Below are 13,435 nucleotides of genomic sequence, written 5' to 3'. Positions count from 1 at the left end.
GGAAGAGCACAAAAAACAATTTTCGAAAAAACAAGACATCTGTATGAGACGATAAATGAATATAGATTGATACGAAACACGATTGAAACTATAAAATTTACGATTTTATTCCAAAGTTACAAACTCAGTGCCTGACCCTTCAATAAAGACTTATGCGGTTGTCGACATATTCCATTGTACGTGTCCAAAACTGACAGAAACAACCATCCTGTTCGATCAACAGTTAAGGCGCCTTGCTATAACATTCCTACTGACGGAGTCTTGATAGTTTGCTCCAAAGTCCAAAAGCAGACTTTTTTATATTATATTCCCGAGGCATGATATCCTAACTCAGCACCCAAACAACACTGATTTCAACTGTCACAACACGACCCCTCTTCAGTATTCAAATCTGCTGTTTCCGTATCGTTTTCTTAATCCAGGAAGATTGTTGTCGTTCGACGGTCCACTTTGGCTTTCGCTAACGGCCCTTTGCTCCGGTTCATCTCCACTGAAAAACATTTCAAACCATGTTATAATTTGAAAAGCTTTTGTTGATTTCCCGCTGAAAGGTTTAATGTGGCTATAATAGAAGAGCACGTGCAATAGTGGAGACAGAAAACATTTAAATTAACTGAAAAGATTACTGATATAACAACGAGAAAAGCCTTTTCTAGCTTCTCAGCAATGCATTACGGTAATTGCATTATCAAAATGGACGAAGTTACTTACTAATAATGCTCCCAGATGTTGTAATAATAAATACCAAGAGCGAGTATGAGAATTGGCGTAAATGTGAGATAATAAAGCACTTCGAACGGTGATAGCTAGAGAGAAGATAAAAATCCATTCTGTTATAATTTCACAGCTCTAAAAGCACCTAAAAGCACTTGTTATAATGGAAGACATACACTAAACCTAGCGTACGAGGTTCTTGCATATACGTTTCAAACTTTTCATTGTTGAAAGAAGTTGAAAGAAAGCGTATTTTACCTCATAATGGAGTGGTTTCCAATAATCCTTGCAGTTGATAAGGGAGCATGTCTCTTCTGTGATCTCATCTGGGAGAACAAATAACTCAATTGATTGCAGCACTACCATGGATCAACTGTAGAACTTGGATCAGTCATGATTGTTAAGATGGAAACATGAAACCTACTGTAAATTTGTTGGTATAATTCTGGTGTCTCCTGAGTTGGAATGCAAGATTGTATAAGATGCTAAACAGCCAAGATACAAGTGGTAAGTTACCAAAGAACAGCCAAAGTTAAATAAACAGTCACATTGTTCAAGCTCTCACCAAACATTTCTTTTTCTGTTTTGCCATCTTCTCAGCATTACATAATGCTTTACTCCAGAAATGTTTGTTCCTTTTTTCTCTCCTCACAGCTTCGCAACGAAACATTTGACAGTAGTCAGCCAGGCATATTGGGGAAAACTGAAGGAAATATTGCAGGTTCTAGTGTCAACCTTAACCACTGAGTCAAGGTGGGAGGATATACTAACAACAATTGATCATGTCATGCATTAGATTATGATGATGATGATGGCACACAAAATGAATATGTTAGTGATGACTGTATAATGATCTTGATGATCAAATCAATGATTATCTATGATAATACTAATGGCAGTATATGGCGATGAGGGCAGTGATGATGATGATGATAAAGATACTAGAGATGACCTTTAATGATTGACAGTATAATTAATTGATTATCCTGACACAACGAAGATGATAATGATCAAGAATCAATAATCATTAAGATGATGATGGTACACAGACCTCTTCCTTGACCAAGAAATCTTGATGTTTGTTTTCCATATGAAGATCTAGAAACTCCTGTTTATAGAAAGCCTTTCCACAAGCCTCACAACTCCATCTTGCATTGTGCTCAAACTGCTTGTATGCCTCTTGAATGTGGTACAAATCTCGAGATCTTTTTAATGGACATTCTTCGGATGTGTTCACTCCATGAAGATCAAATATTGGATAAAAATTCTGGAATTCAAAACCATCAGGTTCATTTGTATAACATCATAGTGCAATAATTAGTTTGAAATAATTATCCAGCATAATCATTTGTATTGTGATACCTTTTCAAGAACCTTTCTGACCAACCTTGATCCTTCTCTTGAGCAATGCAGGGATGACGATGACTATAAATTATGTCAATGCATGCATGCTGTCAAGTTTTGTGCATGTATCACCCCAGCTAATAATATAAGTATAAATGCATTTTGAGCAAGATCATGCATGCTCAATACATCCTTAATATAGGATCTTTGCAATCATTCTGCTCAGTCTACTAAACCTGGATGTCCTGGAATTCAATGCGCGACTATAGACATTGTTTCTATGTGCAAGTGTCCATATAGAGCTCTGTGCACGCGACGGTCAATATAAACTGATTCAATAGAAAGTATCTTTTACCTCTGATATAAGAGAAAATGATAGACAGGATACTTGAACCAAAAACTTAGACAGACTTCCAAGGCATTTCATCACAAATACACTCGCATTTCATAACATTCTTTAATAAAGAAAATTATAGAACTTTTTAATTTGCAACAAACAACTTTCTCTAGCCTAGCTTAGGCTTCTCGCGGCCATTTATTTCACGGGTTTGTTTGCAGTTTGTAATCAATCAATCATTGATTTTCATTGATTATCATTGATTGGATACGACACCGATTGCGATTTGTTTTCCAGGGGATCTGGAACTAGGGTGAATTCGAAGAAAATGGCTGCCCGATCCTTGTTTTTGGAGGAGTTTGGTTGAATAAAAAGATGGGAGAATAGAGAGAGAATTTCACGCGAGCTAGCTTCATCCAGGTGATTTTATACCACCGTAGACATGGCACAGTGTTCTCAAACAGCATTCGAGTTTATACAAGGAGCTTACGGGCCAATGATCGCCGTATTATGTACCGAGGATGCAGAAATTGTGTGCCAAAAGAATAACTTGAATTTTGTGGAGCTTATTCGACCATTCTCGCAGTTAACAAGCGAAGGTAAAGCACATTGTTTTTCGTTTTTCGCGTTTTGTTTTTGATTAAGGTTTACGTATAGTTTGTTGATTGGTAGCCAATATTGAGCTCACCTTGTCTGCCTGGGTGAAAAAATGATACGAGCCTGAATGACTTGACAATAAATTATTAGAGAACCTATCTTATACGGTGCTTCAACGAGAAAGTGATATACATTCTCTATACCAGCCACATTGAGGAGAAGTTTTTATCATTAACCATCACCAAGGATGTAATCCAAACATGGGTCTCGGAGGGGGGAGGGAAATGGGGGTAAATTGCCTTATGTTTAATTTGTGAATATAAATTTCAACCATTCAGCTCACATCCGAGATCCATTAAACAACACACACCCAGTAAAAGGCTGGAAACTTCGGTTTGTTGAACTGTCTGCACCAACTCCATCAAAAGATGTTGTCAATCAGCTATTGAATGATGTTGTTTCAAAGTCTCGGGGGCCAGACAAACCAGGAGCCTTGTCAGTCATGGATCAAATGAAAGGTCAGTGGTTGATAACACTGCACATAATATTCATATATATAACAATGCACCATGTTGATATCATTTGATGTTTTATTTCAGCATCCACCCCCTGGTTTGAGGCATTTCGAGATTGCTTTATTCAGATGGTCAAGCCATCTGATCATGAATTTATCCGTCACTTTCTGGGTTGTATCCTTTCTCTAAAAGCTTTTTATTTTATACATTGCAACCAAAACAATCTGCTGGTAACAATGACGCACATATTCTATTTTTCCTTAACATCAGTTTAGGTTTGTTCGTGGTCTCATCCAATAATACAGATCCACTAAACGCCTTTCAATCACTGAGTTCTGCCCTTGATAATCAACAACCATCTGATAGCATCCATTCAAAATGGTTTTCAACACATATTTTTAAATATTATCTAATGATTCATGATGTGACAGATGGAGTGCAGACAAAGTAAGTCAACTCAAATCACTTTTGAAAAACCTTGAAGCTTTCTGTGTCTTTTTCGCCAGTCTATTTATATCCTCCTGAGTTCCAATCACTCTCTTTAAAATCTTACCCTTTTCTTTGTTCTAATCAAAATGACTCTTTCTTCAGGGCTGAGGGTATTTATCAAAGTATGAAGTCATATTATGGTTCAAGTATATGTCACATGCTCATGATCAATTCTCGAAGTGCAGAACAACACAGTCCAAATCTACCTGATCCCTGGTCTCAGTTTATCATCTCAACCGGCGAAGATACTTTGGTGAGTTACTAAAGCAAAAGTTTCTTCAAATTCCATTGTTTGTTAGCTATGTTTTTTCATAACTAAATAAGTATGCAATATGGCAAAATATATATTTAATTTTCTCCATCACTTTAGAAGATGATGAATGATGAAACAGACAGTGAAATTGCTGTTGAAATTGAAGAAGATGAGGTTGTTGTTGATGAGAATTTTGACCCTCTGGTTGCGGTAAAAAGCAGTAACGAGACATCCCCTCCTCTGATTGGTCCATTATCATTTGAGAATGAGGACGAGAAGAAAATCAAGGATGACCATCTTGAGGAGAATGACATTGATGGTCGTAAAACAGGCTCACCTGTCCACAGTGGGACGAGACAATTCTCAGGGGGATTGTTGAGTCAAGTTGGGAGTGCCAGTGGACAGCATGGGGCTCGCTTGACAATAAGTGACCATGATAGAATAAAGATTTTTATCCATGAACTTGCAATACGAGGTCTTATACCTTTTATAGAACGATCAATGAGATTTCTTTATGAGCAGGTTGGTAGAATGAATGTATCAGACTACACCATAAACATGGAGTTCTGTGTTTTTTGGTATCTTAAAACATAAATATGATAAACTATTGATAATGAACCAATGAAAAGAGTTAATTATATTTCTTGTTGTTCTTCAGATAACCGCGCGAAAAGGTCTTCACAAGTCATTCTTTCACGCGACTAAGAAATGGTTTGGTGGAGGGAAACCGGTTGGACAGACGAATACAAGTCTTGTCCCAGGAATAATGTGCGTCTTTTTGTATTTCTTGAACTTTTCTCGAATGGTATCCATTCTCAACTTCTTCTCTTATTCAAGATACGAGAGCGATTCTGCCGAACTTCTGTGGCGGAAACTTGGCGACCTTGCGTTCCTGGTGCAGAATTACGAGCTGGCCTACAACTGCTATCACGCAGCCAAACGTGATTACAACACGAACCACGCGTGGCTGTATTTTGCTGGAGCACTGGTAACTATTTAACCAAAATATCTCTCATACGGAGAATGAAGCACGTTTAGAAAAGCCATAGTACTGATGTGTATCATTTGCTTAGACTAACAAAGACAAAAGTTATATTCATTTTTCGTATAGGAAATGGCGTCAATTTCGGCTTTCATGGCTGGTGGTCAGCGGCAGTATCCATCGCATTATATGGAAACGTCAATCTCCACATATATCGATGCTTGCAGACAACACCAATTTGCCACCAGGGCGACGTTGTTTGGTGTTGAGGCGTTTAAAAGTCGTGGGATGTATTCAGAAGCAGCGTTTGCCCTTTTGAAAATGACAGGAGAGGTAAGATTTTACATGCTAGAAATTCTATCCCAACGAAGAAAATTTTTTAATTAATATTTTTCTCTGTTTAGGAATCAGATTTACTCAGCGCCATTCTCCTTGAGCAAGCCGCGCATTGCTTCCTTCGTACCAACCCTCCGCGCGTTCGTAAATATGCATTCAACATGATCCTGGCCGGCCATCGTTTTAGCAAAGCCTCTCAGGTAGGGAAGACTGTATAGATCGAGAGATTTCCCTTCCTCTGACTTACTATTGGTAGAAAATCCAGTAAATCAAGTCTTGGTAAACTCTTCATTAAAATATTTTCATTCATTTCCAGCGAAAGCATGCGTTAAGATGCTACAAACATTCTCTTTCTATTTATCATAAATCATGGCGAATGGCTGAGGTACGGTACTTGTCGACTTCAACACATCTCTAAAATACTTCAATCACAATAGTTTCAATCATTCACAGGACCACATCAATTTCATCATCGGCCGTCAGTCGTTCAATCTTCGGCAGCTCGAAGATGCTCTGCTGGCATTCAGAGAACTTTTGCTGGGAGAAAGTTTACAAACTGCCGACCAACAGGCTTCATACTTGAGGGAATATCTCTTCGTGTTTCAGGTGGGATGAAATATTTTAAGATATTCTGTTCCTAGGCACCTTAGTGCATTAAAAGTTTTAGCACTTTTTTAGCGTTTTAAATGCGCCAATGTTAACATCTTTCCTGACATCTTTCATTTTGCAGCAACTCAACGCACAAAAGCAGGAAACTACTTCATCAGTGAAACAACTTCCAATTCTACCGCTTCCTAAACTTACGACCAACTCAGCTCGAATAATCTTCACATACAACCCTTCGGCATCGCCCGCGGACTCCTCGGAAAACACGAACACTGCACGACCGTTGCTGGAACAAGCTCTGGTCGGTAATCCATTTGAACCGGTGAAGAATTCAGATAAAATCCACGTCGTTGGCTTACATTCGTTTCAAGACATACTGAATCTCGACGCTACGAAATGGGAACAGATTGAGCTGGAGACTTATGAACGAGTTAGTCGTATCCAGGCTCCGCCAAACTTTCGGCATTTTACGCCATGTCTTACGAACGCAACAAATAACGTGTCCCAACCACGAAGCATTGTAAATGGTGAGTTGTATCAATAGGTATTTCAACATCAAAATATGAGTTGTACGTTGCAGGAATTTGTCGTGAATCGGTGAAGTAAAACCGAGATATCGCAACTCATTTCCATTTTGTAAATCTATATCATTTGAGAACTTTCTTACCTTTCTCCTATCGATTCTCTCAATTCTTAGAAACAATTGGCGTGGAAGTGATGTTGGAAAATGAGTTACGGATACCTTTGACATTGAGTAACATGACGTTGCTGTGGACGTTCATCCCTGAAGGAGAAAACGAAGAGAAACGCATTGGAAATGAGGTCATTAATTTAAACGAAACATTATTTTCTTTCCTGCAACCTGCTCTGGTCGTCTGAACTCTTGCTCATGGTAACAATTCATTTCATATTTCTTTTACTTTAGCTCGAGATGCACGTTGATTTTGTCCACACTGAAGTAATTAAACAATTCTCAATCGCAGGAAATGAAACGAAACCGGTTTGTATAAACTCTTTTTCCCTTTCTTATTTTATCATTTGTTAGACAACTTTCACAAGAAAATACAGCTACATTTGTACTCATGCATCGTACATCACTTTGTGTACGAAACGTCTTGAGTGATTTTGCTTTCATACTCGTATACATTTCTGCAGGCTCGACTCTCCATAGTGCCTCTATGTAGTGGTAACCTGAAGATTACTGGAATTAGATACAGTCTTGGTAGTGCCACTTTAAGTGAGTCTGTGGATCTAATCAATACAAAGGTTTCTGCGACCGCTGATCAGATATCTGCAGTCTGTGTTCTTGGAAGACTGGATATCAGCGTACGTGGAGCAAGGTTGAACGGTACTAAGGTTGAGAGATCTTCGGTTATCTACGACGAAGACAATAGATTAAATATTATCATTGTCGAACCAATGCCAAGACTAGAGGTATGTGAAACTGTGCTAAAACTGTGCTGATGGATAAATAGCTTTCTATCAATAACCGTTCCAGTTTTACAACAGAAGAAAAACTTCACACCTGACTATTCTCCCAGGATAGATATTTCCTCATGGCAACCATGCAGCACTTGTACAAACGATATGTCATCTAATATAAAATCTTTCTCATTCAACAACTTTTTTCTTCATCCAGGTAACTTTCTCGGGTTTTCCCAGCTCGCTGCTCTGCTGTGAACTTCAGAAAGTCAACGTAACATTTTCAAACAAAGGAGAAGGGCCACTTCATAAACTACATTTGGCCTCCACAAACGCTAATTTATTTACATTTGACGGTGCTAATACGAATAATGAAGACATTACTATGACAGAATTTCAAGAAAAGCAACAAACACGATCTGTGGAACGTGTTTCTAAGATACCCCTGCCTGACGGTCGTCTTGAAGCAGATGATAAAATTGAATATGTTATGTGGATTCAGGGCGGACGAAAATCTGGGATTTCGAGCGAAAAATTACTGTTTTACTATGAATCATCTGATGAAAATCCTAGTATGAGGTCAGTGGTATTTCTTCTTCGCTTTTTGAGGCGAAAATGATGTAATCTTGAAGTTTGTTCTTTTGTATCAGTCACAGGACGGTTCGTCATCAGTCCACTATAAAGACCAACAAATCACTCGTAGTCCGAGCGACTGCTAAGAGATGTAAAGTAGCTTCACACGAGGACAACGGACAAGGGTTAGTGTTGATCTCATGTTTAGTTCTTGTAGCTGTATTCATCTCTTCGTTTGAAATTTATTTTGAAGAAGTGTAGCAGACAGGCACAAAGCAAATAAAGCTGTCTAAACCAGACCCAACGTCTGGGATATTTTATATTGCAGAAGCAATGAAGAAAGCAATCAACTTGTGGTTACATTGGAAGTCGAAAATTTATCCTCGGTGAGTATCGCTTTTGGCTTTTTCATCGCCTTAAAGTATACTACATAAATTGGATGCAATACGATATTTGATATCCTTGTTTTCCTAAATGAAGCATGACGCGCAGTACCGAACGTTCTCCGTGTTGCAAGTGTCGTGTGTGAGCAAAAAATGGCTTCTGAAACCTTTGAGCCATCAAGAACAAGGTACGTGATCTTTGGTCTTTGGAGAGAAGATCAAATGCTAATTTTCTTATTCAATTTGCTCCAGTAGGTTTATAGGAGCTTTAGACTTCCAAAACCAGAAAACGATATCCTTAGTCGATGATTGATGATGATGATAATTACATCATTCACCTTGATTGATGATTGATTGATTGTTTATCATTCAGATGGTTTGATCGTTATAAACCAAGGCGAGACTGTTATGACGCATTTTAAAGCTGTGAAAAGACCTCAAGGTATATGGAATGACTTCTAAAATCGTAAATTGTCAATTTAATCATTCGTTTCTTTCATTTGACATCCTCCCTGAGAATGGACCTAATATGACATCTGAATTAATCGTATTTATAACTTTATGTTTTTAGTTTCTGATATCGGCATAAATAATTTATCTTTTACTGACAAAGAGGTAAGGCCAGCCAGAGTTTTGCATGTTTACGGACTTAAAGTATATTCTATAAAGTATATTCGTGTTTTTAGAAGGATATTTCGCGTCTGCCGTACTGGGAGTTTTTCCGTCGTTCCAATACGTGGAAAGAACTGAACGAGTTTGAAACACGAACAGACGGCACAATGAGTGTTGATTTAGCTCTCGTTGTACTGTGGGAGGTAAGCAAACCACAGTCCATGAACACTCAGAAATATACAAGAAAACCGCTTGATGTTTCGATCTATATTTCAACCTTCTCTAGTCTTCCTACATCGATTCTCAGTTTTCCAAACACACTGTTCTTGGTCAAAGCGATGTAGCCGTTGTTACGTTGGCAGAGTCCATTTCTGCACCAATCTTGGCACAGGTAATGTCCGATTCTCCTATATGCAGTGTAAATAAACACGCGAAATGATACACAAATTTAAACTCAAATTTGGATAGAAGCATGCAGATAGGCTTGTTGTTATGGCTGTCACATTTTCTCATTTCTCTTATCTTTTTTAGCCTTCGAAGAGACTGAGTTTAATATCGCCTTCCGCCGATGTAACAACACCCGGCAATACTGAGCTTTACATCAAGTATACAGTGCAGTGTCCAGGGACAGTCACGTATGATTTTAAGAAGCAAAGGTAAGCTGTTTCTTTGTGACTCCCCGTGATGAGATGGACTGCGGGAAATTATACTCATGCAACATTATAAAGGTCGAGTCTTTTCTTCCGTTTTGAAGGTTTTGTGAGGTTACAGTAAATGTTACATTGCACAACTGCAGTTCGTTGACCCTAGTGGCATTTGTGGAAATGTTAGCGCATCGTTTGGAAAGGTAAGAAGATCATAATATAACTATTGATGGTGGTCTTAAGCTTAGTGCTTATCGTACAGTTTTCGTTTAGTGATAACGATGGCAGCGCTTCTCGAAAAGAGGGAAAAGGACAGGGTAAATTACCCCAGATTCCACCCAGTATCCCGAGTCATCCTATGCAATACCACAATGCCTTTCTTTGGACTGGCAAGAGATCGCGCAAGGTAACCATGGCACCATCGCAAACCATTAAACTGACTTTCTCTGCAAAAATTTTTAAAACTGGCGTTTTTAACTTGAATCACTGTCGAGTGCTGGTCATCTCGGATGCGAACGAGAAGAACACTTTAATGGTCATTCAGAAACCTCCCCCGGTTTGTGTTCTCGTTGTGCGGAACTCCAATGAAGATGTAGACACAAGGCCGTTATCGCCGGGGGGGATGCTGGGTTTATTTGACTATGAAGCAGTAAGGTAGCATTCAGAAAGAGAGGAAGGAAGATATATTAATAATGGTACCAGTGATATTGATTGAGCACTTGACTCGAAACCACCAGACTGTAACAGATTTGAGAAGCTAACAGATTTTATTTAATGCTCCCTGGGGAAATTTGAATGGGGATCACACCTTTTGGCTTCGGATCCTAACTGCCACTCCCAGCTTCACCATCATTTTTTTCATATTCAAACGTAAATGCACAAAGCAAATTGCCATCCAGGCAATTCGGATACAAAGCTGAAAGAGTGCAGTTAGAAATATGCTGCAATCAAACTTCTCTCTGTCAAACAGTACAAGAATAATGTTGATGTAAATGGTTTCAAAAGAAACTCGTGCAGGTCACAAACTTTCTCGTCTAAGGACTTTCTCGCCTTTATGATGAAATAGGAGCGCTCTGGTTTGTCAAAAAGTTATTCTTTAAAACTAATCCCAAACCCAATACTGTAGTATCCCATTTTAATGATAAAAGTACTTAAAATATTTTCTCTAAATCCCAAAGTATAGTTTTCGCTAAATTTTCAAAGTTCATTTTTAAATTATATTATATACTGGCAGTAGCCAAAACATTTTCTATCGAAACAACGAGTTTTCAGAGGCAAAAATACGTGTAACGGGACACCTTAACATTATTAATAAATACTAATAATGCCGTAATTATACCTCTGCCGATATTGAATGAAATTGATTTGAAGTAGAGGAGATTAATAGTCATTAAAAAAAGATATGAAATTAAGTTGAGTATGCTTATTACATTTATAAATGAAATGGACTTCTAGTCTTGGATTATCGTTGATTATAATTGGCATTATCGTTGATTATAATTGGCATTATCGGTGATACTTATTATTGTCGAAAACAACAACATCGTCAGTCAACACACGACGATGATTATCGACTAATAAGTCCTATTCTTTTCTTTATTCGTCGACTAAATTGTCGTTTTCTACTAAAAATATGTTGAAGTCCCTCGACCTCAGTTCTCTCATCAGCTATTTTCATCGCTCTCCAAAGATCCTTGTCCTGATCGGTTATAAAGTTGATGACTAAAATAAAAGAAATGATTGAGCCATGTTATAAAATCTCTTCATCTTCGAGGAAAATCATGCCACTTACCAGTCCCCGAGTTGCCAGCCCGGGCAGTCCTACCGGCGCGATGCAACGTGTCAGCGGCATTTCGGGCATAATCAGCTTGTATCACGTGGCTTATATCGCTAATATCCAATCCCCTCGAAGCTAAATCCGTGCTCACAAGCAGCGGAATCTCATTGCAAGCAAACTGTTCTAAAACCTCCTGCCGCTCACTTCTCGACATCTGCTTGTGCAAAATACCAACTTGATTTTGCCAGGAGTTAGTCGGACCAGTTTTTGTGATAAATTCTCCTTTATTAGAAAGAATGGTCTTTATTTTATCTTTGTAGATTTGATGTAGAATAACAGAATCATGAAAAGCCTCTTCGCTTACATCTTTGCATGTTCTATCCAAGAACTTGTATGTCTCCCCTTCTTGCCTGTTTAAAAACTCATAAATTCTATTCGCCATTTCAACAGAATTTGCAAACACCAAGACCTTAGCTCCGGTTTTGCTTGGCGTCGGAAGTTCTGTAAATTTCGAACGGCTCTCAAAGTCTTGCAGATTCTCGATGTTTTCCGACGGTAAAACGCCGTTCAAAATATTCAAGCACTTTAATAGTTGTGGCAACTTCTCTTCATCCTTCAGGAAAACATCCACGCATGTCAAACCTGGTACATATTGGTGCGTTTTGGTTGACGTTATGTGATTTATATCTGGAAATTGATTTAAAATTTTGCGGAAAACACTTTGCTCTCCACGTTGTGGAAGCGTTGCCGCAGCAAAGACGAATTGTATACTCCGTTTGTCTCCGCCAAACTGGTTTATTTCCGTTAAGTTGGAGCTGAAAACCTCCTCAAAATGGGGACCATTTTTTGCTATTTTCATCTGGTCTTGAAACGATTGCAAAAGCTTCCAAAACCTCTTCCCGTCACTTGATATGACCAAATCTGCTTCGTCGATGATTATAGTTTGTATTGAGGACAGGGATTTCACGTTGTATTGCATCAAAGCCTGAGGCGTACTCACGATTAATGGATATTTGGGACTAACACGGAGTTGAGAGTCGCGATGAATAGGCTGAGCGAACAAACCTGGATCAAACAGCCTGTTGGCAAATTCAATTACCTGATGAAAAAACAAAAACAAATCTTTATAGATGTCAAACCGAATCATCCAGACAGTGGGTTGAATGCTGGACTTTCTGAAGACTCGCCTGGTTTCCAAGATCCATATTTGGGACAAGGACCACAGAATAGGGGCTTGAAAATTTTCTTTGAAATTTCAATATTTTGTCTATCACCGGAACCAAATAACCTGAACGGGTAAAGCATAGTTATTTTTCATTCATTTTAATGTTGTTAGGATGGTTTCTAAATCCAAGTTAGCCTAATATAAATGATGAACTACGACCGCAGTTCACTAACACAACGTCTTTCCACTTCCAGTCTCAGAATTTATGATTACGTTGTCGCCTTTCAAAATCGGACCCAAGGACTAAAAATAAAAGAAATCGAGGTATGTAATTTCCAGATCTGCAATACATTTTACTATCATACTTGGGAGAAATATTTTTAAAGTATGTGTTAAAGGAAAACTGTGAATACGTGGATGAAAAAAGTTGTACCAAAAAAGAGTTCCATTGGACATTTTCAATAAATTCGATGCCATAATTAAATTGGATACCTTTTGCTGAATTTCAGTGAGATTTTCTATTCCCATATCATTTAAACGTACAGTCAAGCGTGCCTCTAAAGGCATTTCCCTAAACGAACTCCAAGACACGCTTGAAAACAGCTTGAAAGATCCTTTGCGCAAACAAAAAGTCGCCGCCGCCATCTTGTTTTTTTGAAAATGTTTAATTTTCCGACAGGTTACGA

At 38.4% G+C, this 13,435-nt stretch overlaps 3 protein-coding genes across 3 annotated transcripts in view; 1 reads left to right on the top strand and 2 right to left on the bottom strand.

Annotated features, from left to right (window-relative positions):
* The window catches only part of LOC114532648 (trafficking protein particle complex subunit 8-like), an 18,180-nt gene extending 6,969 nt beyond the window's left edge, over nt 1-11,211 (top strand). Inside the window, exons 2-28 of the mRNA XM_028554201.1 lie at nt 2,693-2,994; nt 3,331-3,510; nt 3,592-3,681; nt 3,783-3,954; nt 4,099-4,249; nt 4,367-4,771; nt 4,908-5,017; nt 5,087-5,237; nt 5,361-5,564; nt 5,636-5,767; nt 5,884-5,952; nt 6,021-6,173; nt 6,298-6,700; nt 6,871-6,995; nt 7,099-7,173; nt 7,329-7,607; nt 7,813-8,174; nt 8,246-8,353; nt 8,467-8,554; nt 8,649-8,739; nt 8,925-8,993; nt 9,123-9,166; nt 9,238-9,366; nt 9,450-9,554; nt 9,695-9,819; nt 9,918-10,010; nt 10,081-11,211. Of these exons, the coding sequence (XP_028410002.1) occupies nt 2,838-2,994; nt 3,331-3,510; nt 3,592-3,681; nt 3,783-3,954; nt 4,099-4,249; nt 4,367-4,771; nt 4,908-5,017; nt 5,087-5,237; nt 5,361-5,564; nt 5,636-5,767; nt 5,884-5,952; nt 6,021-6,173; nt 6,298-6,700; nt 6,871-6,995; nt 7,099-7,173; nt 7,329-7,607; nt 7,813-8,174; nt 8,246-8,353; nt 8,467-8,554; nt 8,649-8,739; nt 8,925-8,993; nt 9,123-9,166; nt 9,238-9,366; nt 9,450-9,554; nt 9,695-9,819; nt 9,918-10,010; nt 10,081-10,465 (4,455 nt within the window). The 5' untranslated portion in view covers nt 2,693-2,837 and the 3' untranslated portion in view covers nt 10,466-11,211. The remainder of the gene's footprint in view (nt 1-2,692; nt 2,995-3,330; nt 3,511-3,591; nt 3,682-3,782; nt 3,955-4,098; nt 4,250-4,366; nt 4,772-4,907; nt 5,018-5,086; nt 5,238-5,360; nt 5,565-5,635; nt 5,768-5,883; nt 5,953-6,020; nt 6,174-6,297; nt 6,701-6,870; nt 6,996-7,098; nt 7,174-7,328; nt 7,608-7,812; nt 8,175-8,245; nt 8,354-8,466; nt 8,555-8,648; nt 8,740-8,924; nt 8,994-9,122; nt 9,167-9,237; nt 9,367-9,449; nt 9,555-9,694; nt 9,820-9,917; nt 10,011-10,080) is intronic.
* LOC114532652 lies at nt 88-2,614 on the bottom strand. Its single transcript, XM_028554206.1, has 8 exons — nt 2,414-2,614; nt 2,077-2,139; nt 1,766-1,981; nt 1,280-1,417; nt 1,139-1,199; nt 973-1,040; nt 712-806; nt 88-490 (listed from the first exon to the last, which is right to left on the bottom strand). Exons 1-8 carry the CDS (start codon nt 2,483-2,485, stop codon nt 379-381), a joined length of 825 nt encoding a protein of 274 aa, XP_028410007.1. The 5' UTR covers nt 2,486-2,614; the 3' UTR covers nt 88-378.
* LOC114532651 (ATP-dependent RNA helicase SrmB-like) lies at nt 11,161-13,435 on the bottom strand. Its single transcript, XM_028554205.1, has 5 exons — nt 13,242-13,435; nt 12,983-13,052; nt 12,772-12,872; nt 11,600-12,683; nt 11,161-11,529 (listed from the first exon to the last, which is right to left on the bottom strand). The coding sequence occupies exons 1-5, from the start codon at nt 13,392-13,394 to the stop codon at nt 11,375-11,377; spliced, it is 1,563 nt and encodes a 520-aa protein (XP_028410006.1). The 5' UTR covers nt 13,395-13,435; the 3' UTR covers nt 11,161-11,374.

This window comes from Dendronephthya gigantea, unplaced genomic scaffold (assembly GCF_004324835.1).
Source record: "Dendronephthya gigantea isolate DGI-Jeju-01 unplaced genomic scaffold, DenGig_1.0 000080F, whole genome shotgun sequence".
Classification (NCBI taxonomy): domain Eukaryota; kingdom Metazoa; phylum Cnidaria; class Anthozoa; order Malacalcyonacea; family Nephtheidae; genus Dendronephthya; species Dendronephthya gigantea.
This window is presented reverse-complemented; position numbering and strand designations above follow the sequence as displayed.

Coding starts and splice junctions, on each gene's coding strand:
- LOC114532651 (XM_028554205.1), bottom strand. CDS start 13,394: ATGGCGGCGGCGACTTTTTGTTTGCGCAAAGGATCTTTCAAGCTGTTT. Junction 12,684..12,771: donor ATATGGATCTTGGAAACCAG/GCGAGTCTTCAG, acceptor TTTTTTCATCAG/GTAATTGAATTTGCCAACAG. Junction 11,530..11,599: donor GGCTGGCAACTCGGGGACTG/GTAAGTGGCATG, acceptor CTTTTATTTTAG/TCATCAACTTTATAACCGAT.
- LOC114532652 (XM_028554206.1), bottom strand. CDS start 2,485: ATGAAATGCCTTGGAAGTCTGTCTAAGTTTTTGGTTCAAGTATCCTGT. Junction 1,418..1,765: donor ATTTCTTGGTCAAGGAAGAG/GTCTGTGTACCA, acceptor TATTTCCTTCAG/TTTTCCCCAATATGCCTGGC. Junction 1,200..1,279: donor AACAGAAAAAGAAATGTTTG/GTGAGAGCTTGA, acceptor TTGGCTGTTTAG/CATCTTATACAATCTTGCAT.